Source organism: Urocampus carinirostris, chromosome 8 (genome assembly GCF_059441175.1).
Source record: "Urocampus carinirostris isolate Australia breed hairy pipefish chromosome 8, RoL_Ucar_1.0, whole genome shotgun sequence".
In the NCBI taxonomy this organism is placed as follows: Eukaryota; Metazoa; Chordata; class Actinopteri; order Syngnathiformes; family Syngnathidae; genus Urocampus; species Urocampus carinirostris.
Window position 1 is genome coordinate 1,265,875 of NC_142356.1, and position 16,178 is coordinate 1,282,052.

A 16,178-nucleotide genomic window follows, 5' to 3' on the forward strand; every position below is an offset into this window, starting at 1 on the left:
GCATGCCACCCTTTTCTGGTTTTGGACCTGGAAGTGCTGATCTTCACCCTGGCCGCTTTACAGGCAGAGTGTATAGAGCTGGTTCACTGTTCCACACTGCTCCTCTAGAATCTGAGATTTGGCTTCTTGATGGACCTTCCTCTCCAGGACCTGTGAATACACCTTAGCAGGGAAGCTGAGAAGTGTGATTCCCCTGTTGTTGGAACACACTCTCCGGTCCTCCTTCTTAAAGATGGGAACCGCCACCCTAGTCTGCCAGTCCAGAGGAACTGTCCCCAATGTCCACGTGATGTTGCAGAGGTGTGTCAACCATGACACGCCCACAACATCCAGAGCCTTGATGCACTTTGGGTGGCTTTCATCAACCCCTGGGGCCTTTTTGTCCACCTCAGTGATTTCAACCCCAGATATGTGAGAGCCCACCTTAGAGTCCCCTGGCTCTACTTCGTCAGAGGAAGACGTGTCAGTGGGATGGAGGAGGTCTTCGAAGTACTCCGATTCACAACGTCCCGGGTCGAGGTCAGCAGCGCTCCATAGCCACTATACACAATGTTGACGGCACACCGCTTTGCCCTCTGTAAGACGCCGGACCAGAATTTCCAGGAAGCCGTCTTCCGTGGCCTCGCCAAACTCCTCCCATGCCCGAGTTTTTGCCTCGCCAACGCCCGAAGCTGCATTCCGCTTGGCCAGCAGATATCTGCCAGCTGCTTCCAGGGTCCCACAGGACATGAGGGCCTGATAAAACTCCAACTTGACGGCATCCCTTACCACCCAGTGACCACCGGGGGGTCTGGGGTTTTGCTCTGATCAGCTCCTGAGATCACAGAGGCACGGAACAGGGTCCACTCTGACTCTATGTCCACCGCCTCTCTCGGTACATGGGCAAAGTTCTGCCAGAGGTGTGAATCGAAACTCTTTCTGACGGGAGATTCTGCGAGCCGTTCCAAGAGACCCTCACGACACGCTCAGGTCTGCTAGGTTGGACCGCCATCTTCCCCCACCATCGGAGCCGACTCGCCACTAGGTGGTGATCGGTTAACAGCTTTACCAGAGTGTCCAAAACATGCGGCCGCAGGTCCCATGAAACCACTACAAAGTCGATCATCGAACTACGCCCTAGGGTGTCCTGGTGCCGAGTGCACATATGGACACCCTTATGTCTAGACATGGTGTTGGTTATGGACAAGTTGTGACGGGCACAGAAGTCCAGTAATGATACACCACTTGGGTCAGGGGGGCTGTTCCTCCCAATCACGCCCCTCCAGGTCTCACTGTCATTGCCCACGTGAGGGTTGAAGCCCCCCAGCAGTACGAGGGAGTCCCCAGGGCGTGCGCTCTTGAGCACATTCTCCAAGGACTCCAAGAAGGGTGGCTACTCTGAACTGCTGTCAGCACCCTCACCTGAGCTGGAGGGAGGCTACCCTCTCGTTTCTTTGTAGTTTTTTCAAAAATATATAGTTTTCACGTGATTTGTTACATTCTAGAACTGCCATTCTTTTTTTGTGAAATGTTAGGCTCTAATGTTTAGGTCCAATTTCTTCATTTATTCTTTCAAAAGTATTTTTCATTGACTACATTTACGTTATTAGTGGTTGTTTTCAAAAACGGCAGCAGAGGAAGTTGAGAAACTAGCAGGACCTTTGAAAACGGAGCTTGCCCTCCAGAGGACTAAACAAATAGCGTTCCTTAACTTCGGCATGCCCCGAATTGACGCTTATTTCCGCCATTTTGACCCACGTCTTGTGTTTTGGGGATCCGGTCAGCCTCGGGCCGTGTACTGCAAAGACGTTTTGGACATCGAGCAGTTTTCCACGGTGAAGGGAGTCAACCTGGACCCCACAGACGATGACTTCTACCACAAGTTTGTCACCGGGAGTGTCTCCATACCCTGGCAGAACGAGGTACCCGAAACATGAACGTCACCTCCGTTGCTCCAGAGATGTTAGATCAGGGGTGTCAAACTCATTTGAACTGGGGGGCCACACCATAGAACAAACATTCTGTCGAGGGCCGGACTAGTAGATGAGAGAGAAAGAAAAAGAGGGATAAAGAAATAAGAGAAAGAGGGAAGGAAAAGGAGAGAGGGTGGGACAAAGAAAAAAAAAGGGAGAGAGTGTGAGAAACAAAAGGGATAAAAAGAGAAGTCGTGAGAGAGAGAGAGAGAGAGAGAGAGAGAGAGAGAACGTACGTCTTTGGCAACATCAAGTGGACATATTTCAACTTGCAGCTCGTTTTTCTCTTGCGCTTCTCTGAGGGTTGTTTTTGAAATGTTAGTGTCTACTTTTTATTTTCTAGAAAATTAACAAAAACGTACACAAATGACCCACGAATGAACGTTTTTTCCAACAATCTTAACATTTTAAAGCTAAAAATGATCAAAATATGTGCAAGATCCTTGTTTAATGTATTTATTATTTTTTTGGTCAGTGCAATCTTAAATAGCTTCATCAAAACGAGTACGTTCTTAAAGGGACAGTGTGGAATATTTAGTTGAGTGCTCCTTGCGGTACATCAAACTTTCATCCAGTAAAAGTATTTTTTCTCCGTAATGGGAATTCCTTACTTGGGTCGCCGGCATTTCCTTCCGGCATCCTGCTGCTACCCACTGCAGCGTATCGCAACGCAGTGCCATCTAGTGGTCAACGATTCCACTTTGGGGCTTTAATTGTTGGAAATTTGAGACTTCGTGCATCTTGTTGGGAAATAAATATCAAAACGTATCGTTTACCAAATTGTTCGCGCGACACCCAACAATTTACGCGCGCTCGTTTCTTGACGGAAAAGATGAAAAAGAAAATCCGACATTTTCACACAGATTGAATTTCATTAACAATTGAACTAAGTGAACTCCATCGAATACGCCCGAATTAGTGTCGTTGGAGTTGATGGGAAACCCTCTCTTCAAGTCCTCTCGCTTCTCCTGTGCGCCCACGTCTTTCCGCAAAATGGTGTGCCGGCTCCTCCCATGGCCATGCCAATGAAGTCTGAAAAACTCAAATACAGCAGAGAGCATTTCTCAAACAATGCCTGCCGTCTTCCGTCATCAGGGCCTTTCTGCATCGGCGGATGTGCCGACTATCTTATCAGCCTCACGTCCTGTTCCCGCCATTGCTGTAAACAATATTTCCTAACAGGGTGCCCTGAACTTTCACTGCTCATTGAACTTAAGCCTACTCGCTGAAAATCTTCATTGCTCTCAATAAATGTCACTTGTATTCAATCGTATAAAATCCTTTATCGTCAAATGTATAAAAAAACGTTTTCAAATGGATCCCTCTTTTCTGCGCAGATGATCGAAATGGAATGCTTCAAAGAAATCAACGTGTACGAGACGGACGGGACGCTATGTCCCGACCTGGACGTGAACCGTCCCAATCCTCCGCCCAAGCGAGGTTTCTTTTACCGATTGTTCCGAAGAGAGGCAAGTGCTAGCGCTCCCGTACCGGTGGCGGCTCTTCCGGGGGGCGGGGCCTGACCTACTTCCCGCTTTCTTCTTCTTCTTCTACACTTCCCGGCTTTTTCCTTTTTCACCCTTCCTTATTTTTTTCCTCGATTCGTTTCCGGGAAAAAGAAAAAAAACGGTTGACGTCTTCTCCCTCAGGTGTGTTTTAAGAGCGCTTACGGCGACGACGAATCGGAGGAGCCCCGGTGACCTAGGGGCCACGCCCCCTCCAAGCCCCGCCCCCCCGTGGAATCTTAGGAACTCAGTGAATGTCCACCTTGTATTTATGAGCTGTATTATAACGAAAGAGAAAAAACGAAAAACAAAAGTATGAGTTTGGAGATTTTGTACCTTTGTACTTGAATTTGCGTCTAGATGTATATTTTCACGAAAGCTTGTCTTGTACAAAAAGCCATAAGAGTACCACTTGAATGCATACATAACGTTTTTTGGGGGGAGAATGAATACGGATTTTATTTTTTTAAGAAGCACAGTACAACTTGTCTTTCTTTTACTCAAGGTAGCATCACCTTTGTTTGTTTTTGGCTGTATTTTAAGCACGTCGTTGATTTTGTTTTTAGCGCAGTCCTTTAAAAAAACAAAACTCGGTTTTTAATGCTGTGAATGCTCCATTTTGATGGTGTACGGAAGCCCAGGAGTGCCAAAATCCTTCTGAAATATAAAGAACGGGCTCACTTTAACTAACATTATTATGAACAAAATTAAAACAAAAATAGTGTTTGTTTACATTTTAATGAGTAGATTTTGAAGAATAGTGAAAATGTCTCGAAAATGTACTGTATTTTTTTAGAAAATTGATCTTCCATGGTGGCAGCACGGCGGAGCAGTGGTTAGCGCGTGTGCGGCACAGTTCTGAGGTCGTGAGATCGAACCTCCTGTGTGGAGTTTGCATGTTCTCCCTGTGAATGCGTGGGTTTCTCTGGTTTCCTCCCACATTCCAAAAACATGCATGTCGGGTCAATTGGCCGGTCCGGGGTGTCCCCTGCCCACTGCCCGAAGATAGCCGGGATGGGCTCCAGCACCCCCGCGACCCTACTGAGGATAAGCGCTGCAGATGAGGGATGGATGGATGGATCTTCCATGGCTTTATGATGAAAAGCATATTTCATATTTCAAGTCACCGAAGCCCCCCAAAGAATATTTAAGTACATATTTCATAACAGGGCAGCACGGCGGCGCAGTGGTTAGCGCGTGTGCGGCACAGTTCTAAGGTCTTGGGAACCTCCTGTGTGGGTTCAAATCCAGCTACCGGACTCACTGTGCGGAGTTTGCATGTTCTCCCCGTGCTTGCGTGGGTTTCCTCCGGGCACTCGGGTTTCCTCCCACATTCCAAAAACATGCATTATCTGGTGAATTGGCCGGTCCAAATTGTCCCTAGGTGTGAATGAGAGAGCGAGTTGTCTGTCCCTGTGTGCCCTGCGATTGGCTGGCAACCAGTTCAGGGTGTCCACTGCCCGATGATTGTTGGGATGGGCTCCAGCACCCCCGCGACCCTACTGAGGATAAGCGGTGCAGCTAATGAGATGAGCTATTTCATAACAATAATAAAAAACGATTTGACATGATAACCTGTTATTTAGCTATATAAAAAAAACCCACTTATTTCAAAGTATTTTGGGACTCTTGGGTTTCCGTAGTCGTGTACATTAAATTCAATGCATTGAGCTCTGAATCTATAAGGAATTTGCGCTTCATACGGGGTCAGATTATTCTTTCTTTTTTCTTTTTTTTCTGAAAATAACTTATTTTTTTGGCATCGTTTGAATCAAAAACTCTGTAAAAACTTTTTGAAGTCTCCCATTGCACATTCCACAATGACAGTTGCCAGGTGCCATTTTTCAGGTTTTGATTTCTTTACACTTCGGCATGCACACAAGCTAACTTTCTTGCCTTTTTTCCTACCTGAAGCCTCAAAAACGTTTTGCACATTTCACCTGCCGCGGTCAGTACCACGTCGTTTTCCACCAGAATGTTTTTTCATTTTGAACTTTTTTGCCAAACCAAAACGGAATCCAACGAGACGTGCATTATTTGAAAAACCGGTGTACAGTGATACCTCGGTATTCTAGCATTTTTATTACAGAATATTCCGGACACAAACGTGACACAGAACAATGAAACTGCTAAAACTAAGATGGATGACCATCACTTTAATACCGAGAGGGTGGTCCTAAAAACTGAAATCTAAAGAAATCGGGAATACTCAGTTGTCTAACTTCAGGTTTAATACAGAGGACGGTGAGAAGGAAATGACATTTCTTCCTCTATGTTTTTGTTTCTATCTGGGTTGTAAGACGTTGGTCAACAGAAACCTGGAGAGATGAGCAGTTCCTTCAAAGTTTTTGATAAAATTCCAGACACAAATAATCTGAAGATAAGTAGCAGTAGAAATTTACAACAAGTGCAAAGAATATGATGGCCGACCATCACTTTTGTACTAGGAGGGTGGTCAAAAGAAGCAAAGCATAAGGCAAGAACGTCTGACTGTCACTATTGTACTAGGAAGACTGCCTGAAGAACCGAGACCTAAATATATTGTAAAATGGCAGACTATCTCTTCTATACTAGCAGGGCATGGCTTACTATCACTCTTGTACTAGGAGGGCAATCCAAAGAACCAAAACCAGAGCAAATTGAAAAATGGCTGACCATCGCTTTTATACTAGGAAGGAAGAACCGAAACTTTGGGGAATCTAAATATGGCTGACCATTACTTTTGCACTGAGAGGGCGGTCCTTAGAAGCTAGACCTGAGGAAATTGAAAAATGGCGGACAATCACGCTTATACTAGGAGGGCAGTCCGTAGAAAATGGCAGACTATAACAAGGTAGTGGTCCAGAAAACTGAAACCCAAGGGAATTGATAAAAGACATTCACTAATACGTAATAAGATAAAAACTATTCTCCTTTTTGGAACACAAATTAAAAAGGCCGCTTTTCTTCCTAAAATGATGAGCTAAAATGCTAAGAGCTTCTTCTATTCACTCTTTTGTGTTCCGGTTCCAATTTTTCAAAAATCAAAACTTTGCGGGAATACCAAAGTATCACTGTCCGTGCCAATACATACACACGCGTCTACTCCTTTTTCCGTCCGTTGTGAGACAAATTCCTGTTCTTAGGGTTTTGAATGTCCGCACCAAGTGCATTGCGACGCCGTTTTGCATGAATAGCTACGTCATACGTTAGCTTCCTCTTATGTAAATACAAAGAAAACATTTTCAGTGCCAACATATCTGCAGTATCTCACAAAATATCGCCTTCTTGGAATACGTACACTGCACAGTCCAATCGTTTGACGCTCTGTCGATAAAGACCCTCTGTCCCCTGAAGTAAGGTTTCAATGGACTCTTTGAGTGTTAAATTAACACTGGTTGTGTTACTCTCTACGCAGTAATAGTTTTCAAAATAAGTCGATGAACGTCAGGTCGCCAATGGCCCTTCTCTTCTACTTTATCTCCGTAGTAAAGTCAAAATGTAGAACCCCAAAAAAATATGCAGGCGCTCTAGCGCCACCTAGTGTCTTTCTATCCACATCGTGCTCATTTTTCCGTAAAATATGGTGTGTTCATTTCTACCCCATGATTTTTTTTTTCAAATCCTATTTCTAACATATGACCAGTGTTCATTTAACACTTTTTACTTTACACACAAATAGTGTTATTTCATACTTCATTATTTGTCAAATTATAATTTGAACCTGTTGTCATTTTACTCTTGTTTTTGTTAAACTAACACAGTTAATTCGACTCTAAAATGTCTTTTTTTTGGCCAAATGAACACTAACAGTGTTAAATTAACACTATTACTATGTACAGAGTTTTTATTGCTTTAACAACACCAAAAATGGTTCAAATAACACTATTACTGTGTACGGAAAAGAATTGGTGTTAAAATAACACTGTACGGAGTGAAATAGTTATTGTTTATTAAAAAAAAAATCAACACTTTTACTGATTACAGAGTAAAATAACCAATGTTAATTTAACCCTTATTTCTGTTAAATTAACCTTATTACTGTGTGCAGGGTTAAAATGGCTCATTTAACAAAAAAATGTTAAATTAACACTATTACTGTGTGCAAAGTGAAATAATCAGTGTTAATTTAACAAAAGAAAATATAGGATCACTCATTATGGTCAGAGTGAAATAACCAATGTTAATTTAACCCTTATTTTTGTTAAATTAACCTTATTATTGTGTACAGAGTTAAAGTGGTTCATTTAACAAAAAAAATGTTAAATTAACACTACTACAGTGTGCAAAGTGTAATAATCAGTGTTAATTTAACAAAAAAAAAAGTTATATTATCACTTATTATAGTCAGAGTGAATTAACCAGTGTTAATTTAACCCCTATTTTTGTTGAATTAACCTTATTACTGTGTACAGGGTTAAAATGGTTCATTTAACAAAAAAATGTTAAATTAACACTATTACTGTGTGCAAAGTGAAACAGTGTTAATTTAACAAAAAAAAGTTACATTATCACTTATTATGGTCAGAGTAAAATAACCAGTGTTAATTTAACCCTTATTTTTGTTAAATTAAATTGATTTATTTTTTACAGAATTTAAAAATACAAACAAACCTGTTAATACAATGAAAATGTTACCGAATTCAGAGTAAATAACAATAAATTGACCCCACCCAAAAAAAAAAAAAACTTAAGTGTTAAATTAACACCGTACAGAGTAAAATAAACATTTAAAAATGTTTTAAGTTAATGCCATCACTGTTAACAGGGTAAAATAAACAATCTCGCTTGTACGCTTATTTTTTAGGGTTAAATTAACACCGGTCGGATGCTAGAAATGAGCTAAGTAGGGTGTTAAAAATAATTGTGAAAAATGCTGGTGTTAAAAAAATGACCACGCCAAATATTGCCCATTTGATTTTGGAAATTCATGATTTCATATATTCATATATTATATGGTGTTCAACTTTCGGGACAGGGGCCAATCGCATCCTGGTGTTCCTCTGATTTTCCTTCCCTATTTCTGTGTACAGAGTCATAATTTAACACTTAAAGAGTCGATTTGGACACGACTTCAGTGTACATAGGCTCCTTTTCTCCAGAGTGTCGAACAAAGTGCTTATTTTACTGGGTGTGTTCCTTTCATCCTTCCCAAATTTCTCCGATTCTTTTTATTGTCTTTGTTTGTTTGTCAGTGATAAGCAGGGTTGGGTAGGGTTACTTGAACTGGATTACTTTCAATGACTTTTGGATGACTCCAATACCAAATATGCTAAGAAAAGACCAAAAAAACGACCGTATTTTCCGCACTAAAGGGCGCACCGGGTTATAGGAGGCACCCCCAAAAAAAGGTTTTTGGTCCTATATCTTCCATAGATAAGGCGCACCGGATTATAAGGCGCTACAAAGGGAACGTGGACAAAACAGTCAGATGGTTCAGTCCAACTTCTTACCCCCTTAACATTCCCAAAGCTTGCAAAGAAGCACATACGTGTTGTAGACACGTGCGGATGCGGTGTCGGTACGATGTCACTCAAATGCATCGTTCCATCATTCGGAAGGTTAAAGTCTTGGGATTCAAGAAATGCCAACCATTCCTTAGTTTCGATTTTCTTTTTCGCTCGCAACTTTACTGTGCATATGACAATAAACACTTGGAATTGAGTTTAATTTAAAAAAAGACCCGTCACAGCAACATCGAGATCACTCTGAAACAAGATACTGGGAAAATATATAGCCGGAGTAGCTCACCAAAGTCGTTGCGTTCAATAATAATGCGCAACCATGGTCCTCTTATATGGAGTGAGTGTAGTAAATCCAGAGTAAAATATTTACAAATACAGAATGGTAAAACATGTTTCCTCTATGCTGTAGACAACCAAACATGCTATTCACATTCATCTTTTTCGGCCAATTGCAGGCTTTGTTTCGCTCCTTTAGCCTATGCGAGCCTGTAAATGATAAAAAGGATCTGCCCCTTTACCTCCGAATAACTTTAGCCAAGAGTGATCGATTCAACTGATGATTGACACATCTTTTTCGGCCAATCGCAGGGTTTGTTTTGCCCCTTTAGCCTATGCGAGCCTGTAAATGATAAAAAGGATCCACCCCCTTTACCTCCGAATAACTTTAGCCAATAGTGATCGATTCAAATGATGATTGACACATTGGTTAGCCAATGAAACGCCGGTATATAAATCCCAGCATACACCGCGGACTACTTCGCGTTCGGGGGAAAATCGAGTCGGCGGCTGCTTGCATTAGTTGCAAGACTTTGCGACTTAATATTGATCCATATATAAGGCGCACTGTTTTATAAGGCGCATGGTCAGCTTTTGAAAAAAATTAAGAATTTTAGGTGCGCCTTGTAGTGCGGAAAATACGGTAAATATGAATAAAATGACAAAATTTTGTGCAGGCTTGGGGAGTAACGGAATACATGGAACGGCAAAAATGATGTTGGCAAGCCGTTTGGACTGATTTTCATTTTGTTTCTGTGGCATTTGATGTTCGTTTTGCCGGAGATCAAAGCCAGGAGAGAAAGCTTACCACGTGTTGTGAGTCATCATTTGATTCATATTTAGTTTCTTTTGTCTTTTATGAGCATATTTGGTATTGGAGTCATCCAATAGGAATTGAAAGTAATCCAGTTCAAGTAACCCGACCCAACCCTGGTGATAAGCCAGTGAAAGGAGCACTTTTCTCGTATCCCAATAAGGTCTGGAGGGACGCTCGATTGAAATTTCATGTCCTTTTCCGCTTCCCTTTTGTACGTGTACAGTCCCGATGTTCAACCACTGCAGTCGTTGTTAAGCCTCGTACAAGTTGTATCACTGGTTGTTGTATCATATCTTTCATTTGTAATTAGCAAACAATACACTGCCATTTGTAGAAAAGGAGTACTCTCGACTCTTATTTTCCGTGTCATGTGCATTCATTGAGGATGGAGGCTTTAGATTCTATTTATTTGGTTAAAAATGTAATCCGGATCGCCCCGCTAGGTGGGGCTGACGATCAATGTTCACTGTAATTTTACGCGGGTCTGAGCGTCGGTGAGCAACGCTTGAAACAACAGTGAGCAACCGTAATCCCAAGTGTGGCAACTAAGTCATTATCAAACATGTCCAAAACTTGACATCATCTTACATTTTGCAGAGTTTCCGGCAATGCAAAATTATTTTTCACTTTTGAATGAATTGACTCATGTACGATTGCCTACAAACGTCATTTGTTTTTACAATTCTTTCACAAGATTTCCATTTCTTTTATTCCTGGTATCTTTTGTCGCATAATACTAACATTTTTGGGGGCTCTTTGAGTCGGTTGCACGATACAGAACTGTATTTAATTACATTTTTTAGTAGAAGTACAATGTTGGCCACAAGATTGACTTGATATCATTGGAAATTATTTGAATGCAACACAAACTTTTTCCTCTTTTTCCCTGTTTTTTCTCCCTTTTTTAAAAATTCCTTTAAAAAAATATTTCATTGTGTTTATTTTTTCCCAGCCGTTACTTTTTCTCTTTTTTTTCTTTTTTGGTTCTCCTTTTCCTTTCTCTTTCTTTTTTCTTGCTTTTTTTGTTCTCTATTACTTTTTTTCCCTTTATTTGCTTCTTTCTTTTCTTCTGGCTTTTTTTTCAGATTTTTTTCCTGCTCTTTTTTTCTCTTTTTCTCTCCTTTTGTTTCGTTTATTCTCCGCTTTTCACTACTTTTTCTTTTCTTTTTTTTTTTTTTGTTCTCTTTCCTTTAAGTCATTTTGTGTACAATTTTACATAATATTTAGTCGTGTAAACCTGAAGAGCCGTTTGGGACCCGAAAGAGACGGTCCTCTTTTAGTGAGCCGAGCCGAAGAAGCCCGTTCTCGAAAAACTCTACTGACTTTACTCCGTTCTACTTCGACATTGACTTCAAAATACCGCATTTAAAACACAGCGTCAGGGGAACCCGTGTATTTTTTTCCTTCATGCACTGTAACTTTGACTTAATTTGCTTCTTAATTAGCAATTTCGAGCCCTGATTTTTGTGAGCTGGCTAGATTTTCTTGTGCGCGGAAAAGCTCTGGGTAGTGCGCAATTGCGCACACACGCAGCTTAGAGGGAACATTACTGATGATCCACCATCAGAAATAGTCCAAAATAGACACTTTGTCCCTAGTATTTATCACGAATACCCAAAAGATATTGCGTTTTAGTTTAAAAGGATTGATTTTATAGTTCATTGATTCTGACCACTACTCAAAATCCAAAGGAAATTTTGGAAATGCATAAAGAACCGCACTGTTGCTTCTAACAAGTAAGGGTTATTTACAAGGAAAGAAAAATCAAATTCAAAAACAAAAGACACTGCTGACAAGAGAACTTCAGACAAGAGAATTCATAACGTTCTAGAATAAAATATTGGCCCAAAGACGCTAAAAATGGCTTTGAGTTGAATCTTTTCTTGGGTTACCTTTGAAACAGAAGTCTTTCATAGGGGAGAGCCACACGATCCATGAAGAAAACAGATCTTTCTCCCTTTTTGGAGACTGATCTTGTGGACTTCTCGGACGATCGACAGGGATGGACAGAACCACGGGCACTCCAAGCCTTGTGGATGAACAGAGTAATTGCAGCCCTCAGGATGGTAATTTGAGGCCCTAATATTCGTATTATCGTTCAAGGAACAGTGTGTATTAGTTGATCACTAAATGAAATGTTATTATGTCGTGCAACCCAGCAAACAAAACTTACAAAACACAAGAATACAAACAACGGAGACTTAGGGTGACCGAACAGTCTTTAGTTACTTTTAAAATGAAGAGCAATAAATCAAAAAGGGACAAGAGGAAAGCTAGAAAAAAAAGATAAAAACGAAAAAGTGAAATTGGAAGACCAAAACACATGATGACAAAAAATATCAGAAAAGGGGGAAAGAATAAAGGTAGAAAAAGCTGAAAAAGATAGAATAGGAAAATGAAAAAGAAGAAAAAAAGGGTGTCTTCATTTTCCTCGTGTTGAGGTTTTGAGTTTTTCTTAGTCCTCATGTAGGTTTTAGATCAGGGAATTGTCTAATAATAGTCAATAGTTCGCAATAATCTATGGTCTGTGCAGCCCTTTGAGTCTCCTTGTGATTATGGACCAAACAAATAAATATGACAGGAGGAATAAGAAGACGAAAAGAAAATTAATCTAGAAACTATTAAATACTAAACGGAAAACGATCGAGACGTGCTCTGGCCCCGTGACAGGAAAACAACAACAAACAGATCTGTTTTCCAATTGGCCAAAGATCACGAGATTGCAACCTGATTGGTGGACGCATCCTCCGTCACACTTGTCACTTTCTTGAGTGTAGGTTATATTTCCTGAGGACCCTCCGACTTCAAACTCGATTTAGGTTAGCACTCACTTGTAATCGCTTATTTAAATGCGGTTTATTAGAATGAAATATGCTGTAAAGGAAATCCAGCTCTTGATGTGTAAAACCCCATGACAGGAAAACAGCAAAAAAATCTCTTTTTTGATTGGTCCAAGACCTCCCAACTGTCATCTCATTGGTCGACGCCTCCTCTCTCCCCTTGTCACTTCCGGGTGGGATTTCTGCAGGTACGCAGAGCCGCATCAAAAATGGCTCTCTCGTATCTGCCATTCTTTTCCTTTTCAAGGATTCTTAACGTGACGTGATAGTCAAAATACATCGACTATTGATATTTTGTGCAGAGAGCTTTTCGGTGGTTGTGTCAAACCGCCGCGTTAGCGTCTCTCAGTTAGCTAAAGCTAGCTAGCTAGCCAGCGCCTCCATGTAAATAATAGCAAGTACATCTTCCCGGATTTTGTGCAAAATGGCAACTATGGAGAAACTCATGAAAGCTTTCGAGTCGCTCAAGTCGTTCCAGCAACAGCAGGGACCACCGACCGCCGAGGAGATGGTTCTGAAACAGTAAGTCTGTTTATTTCTATTGAAAACATCTCACCGTGTTAGCTTAGCGAGCTAGCAAGCTTCAAGCTAGCCGCTGCGCCTGTCGTGGAGCTAAAACTTGAAGCCAGGATAAGATTTAGATTTTTTTTCATTCATTATAACAAGCATTTGCAGTTTACATGCTGATTAAAATGGATACATGATACCCCCGGGATACGACATAATCCCCTCCCGCGGTGTGGAGCGTAAGGTGAAATTATCGTATGGCGGGGGAGGGATGGATAGAAATCTGTTACATCGTTAGTGCCTTCCTGAACATCAAACCATAACATTTTTTTAATAACAAAACAGAAAGTACAGTTTACTATACATGCATATGCTGAGGTAAGTACATAAATACTTGGTTGGTACAGTGTAATACCGGGTGTATGCAGCGGGAGGAATGTTAAATGGTTTATTTGCCGCCGTTTCCTTCTCTAGCCACTCATACTTTGTTACTTTTTCCCCCTTTCCTTATATTCAATTTCCCCTTTTCTTTCATATTTTTCTTTTATTTCTTCTTTTAAAGTTTATTTTTCTTCTCGTTTGTTTTTGTAGGTCCCATTTTTTCCCACTTCTTTCTTCTCTTATTTTTAAAATTTTCTTTTCTTCAATCCTTTTATTTAATGATTTTATTTCTTTCTTTTTCCTCCCTTTTGTTCTGTTTAGCTTTCTGAATGCTAGCGGACCTGCACTCTATTTGACTGCAAAATATAGATTTCAATTTTAAATTGCAAAGAATGGCTTAAGCATCATCTCCTTATTTCATGCTTCCACCTATTGTCCAAATTGAATACTGCTTCTTACAATCCCCACTAACCAGTTTCTTAATCAGAATGTAAATGGTCTGCATTTGTATAGCGCTTTTCAAGTCAATGAAGACTTCCCAAAGCGCTTTACAATGTGCTTCACTCTTACCCATTCACACACACACTCACACACCAATAGCGGCCGTGCAGCCATGCAAGGCGCCGAACTGCTTATTGGGGGCATTAGGTAGGTAAGCAAGCAAGTAAAAAAAATAGTTAAGTAAGTAAATAAGTAGGTAGGTAAGTAGGTTGGTAAGCAAGCAGGTAAGTAAGTAGGCAAGTTAGTAGATAAGTAGGTAGGTGAGTGAGTATGTTGAAAGGTTAGTAAGAAGTAGGGGAAGCAGGTAAGCAAGTAGGTAAATAATTTGGTAAATATTTAGATCACTGATTCAGCCATTTCTTTCAACCTTTATTCCACTGTTTCTTTCTCCAGCCACTCATGTTAGCTATTGTCAGCTGCGACTCCCCACTAGCTACTACTATTATTGTCAGCTGCTCAAGCTTCATTTTTCAGTCTCACTTGGCTTCCACAGCGGATCATGTCACATCGTTGAGTTCAGGGACTTCTATGCCTAACCCTTTTTTCACTATTTCCTTCTCTCGCCACTTTGCTGCAGTATTTGGCTCACCACGAGCTGCTTTTATTTTCCTTATTTGCTCCCGCTTTGTCCTTTCTTGAGTGACTTACCTTCAGTAGCTGCTTAATCAATCATCCTGTAATTCGTCCTTCGGATTTGTTGTTCAGGCTCCTGATGCTTGACAAATGAAATCTATTACTGGCTTTTTTATTAGCTTCTCCTTCTAGTCACTCACATTAGCCACTTCGACCAGCTCTGACCAACTCCGGCTATTAGCTCTTTTCAGTCGCTCTGGGTGTATGCAGCTCGCTTGGTCTTTTATTGATCACTCCCCAGCTTTCTTGTGGTGTCGCTGGCTTATATTCTTACTTGTTTGGGTGCGAACGGCAGCTTGAAATCCTCAAAATTGCTTGGGTTTTAATGTCGTCTTTTTAGGTCAGGAAAATGCTTGAATTTTGGGTGAAGTGCTTGAAACTGTTGCTATTGCCATGCTTCTTGGCAGTTTGACTATAGACCACGCAAAAAAAAAAGAAAAAAAGTGCGTGAAAAAGACGCTGACATGGCTGTTCCCGGTGGCTTGTCATGTGAAGCGTGTTAGGAAATAAAAATTAAAATGAACCGTTTACCAAATTGTTCGAATGAGTTATCTGACTCCATTAACCAAACACAACCTACATTCACCTAACAATGCGCGCTCCTTTCTTGATGGAAAAATGAACAAGAGACCGGCATTTCCACACAGGGGCAGATTTAATTTCTTAAAGTATTTAACTAAGTGAACTCCATCGAATATATGGCCGAATTAGTGTCGCTTGAGTCTCTGTGAAGCCTCCTCTCTCGATCTCCTGCCTTTATTCTCCTGGCCCACGTTTTTTCCGCAAGCTGGTGTGCCTGCTCCTCCAATGGGCGTGCCAGGTAAGCCCCCAAAGGGGGTCCACCATCTCGGAAAAGAGCGTCCCGATGTCTGAAAAACTCAACAGCAGAGCGTTTATCAAAACAGTCGTTGTGATCAAAATTCCCCAGCCAAAACATTCCGCATTTGGAACAGCGTGACCTGAAGCCCACTCAGTGAAAATCTTCATTGCACTCGATCAATGTAACTTGTATTTAATCATATAAAATCCTTTATAGTAAAATGTATAAAATCCTTCAAGCGTCACCACCCCTTACTGTTCGCACCCGAGAAGACGGCTTATATTTAGAAAACTAACTCTTAAGTTTTAGCTCCCAGACAGCTCCTCAGATTATTTTTATTTATTTTTTAATGATATCATCATGAATAACAAAACATGATGGACCAAATTATTTAGTAATTAGTAATTTTATATATTTTTTGCAAATATTTAGATCTACAAAAAATAGTATAATACAAAATGTAGACACAGATCCTCTGAAAAACATGCAAAAAATATAAAAA

At 40.8% G+C, this 16,178-nt stretch overlaps 2 protein-coding genes across 3 annotated transcripts in view; both read left to right on the forward strand.

The window, feature by feature from the left end:
• The window catches only part of grk4 (G protein-coupled receptor kinase 4), a 55,588-nt gene extending 48,674 nt beyond the window's left edge, over positions 1-6,914 (forward strand). Inside the window, exons 14-16 of one of the 2 annotated variants that reach the window (XM_088341243.1) lie at positions 1,764-1,901; positions 3,290-3,421; positions 3,602-6,914. In XM_088341243.1, the coding sequence (XP_088197369.1) occupies positions 1,764-1,901; positions 3,290-3,421; positions 3,602-3,652 (321 nt within the window). In that variant the 3' untranslated portion in view covers positions 3,653-6,914. Of the gene's footprint in view, positions 1-1,763; positions 1,902-3,289 lie in introns of both variants that reach the window. The other variant, XM_088341242.1, reaches the window with a different exon arrangement.
• Positions 6,915-13,013: 6,099 nt separating this feature from the next.
• Positions 13,014-16,178, forward strand: part of htt (huntingtin) — a 65,800-nt gene continuing 62,635 nt past the window's right edge. Inside the window, exon 1 of the mRNA XM_088341237.1 lies at positions 13,014-13,356. Within this exon, the coding sequence (XP_088197363.1) occupies positions 13,259-13,356 (98 nt within the window). The 5' untranslated portion in view covers positions 13,014-13,258. The remainder of the gene's footprint in view (positions 13,357-16,178) is intronic.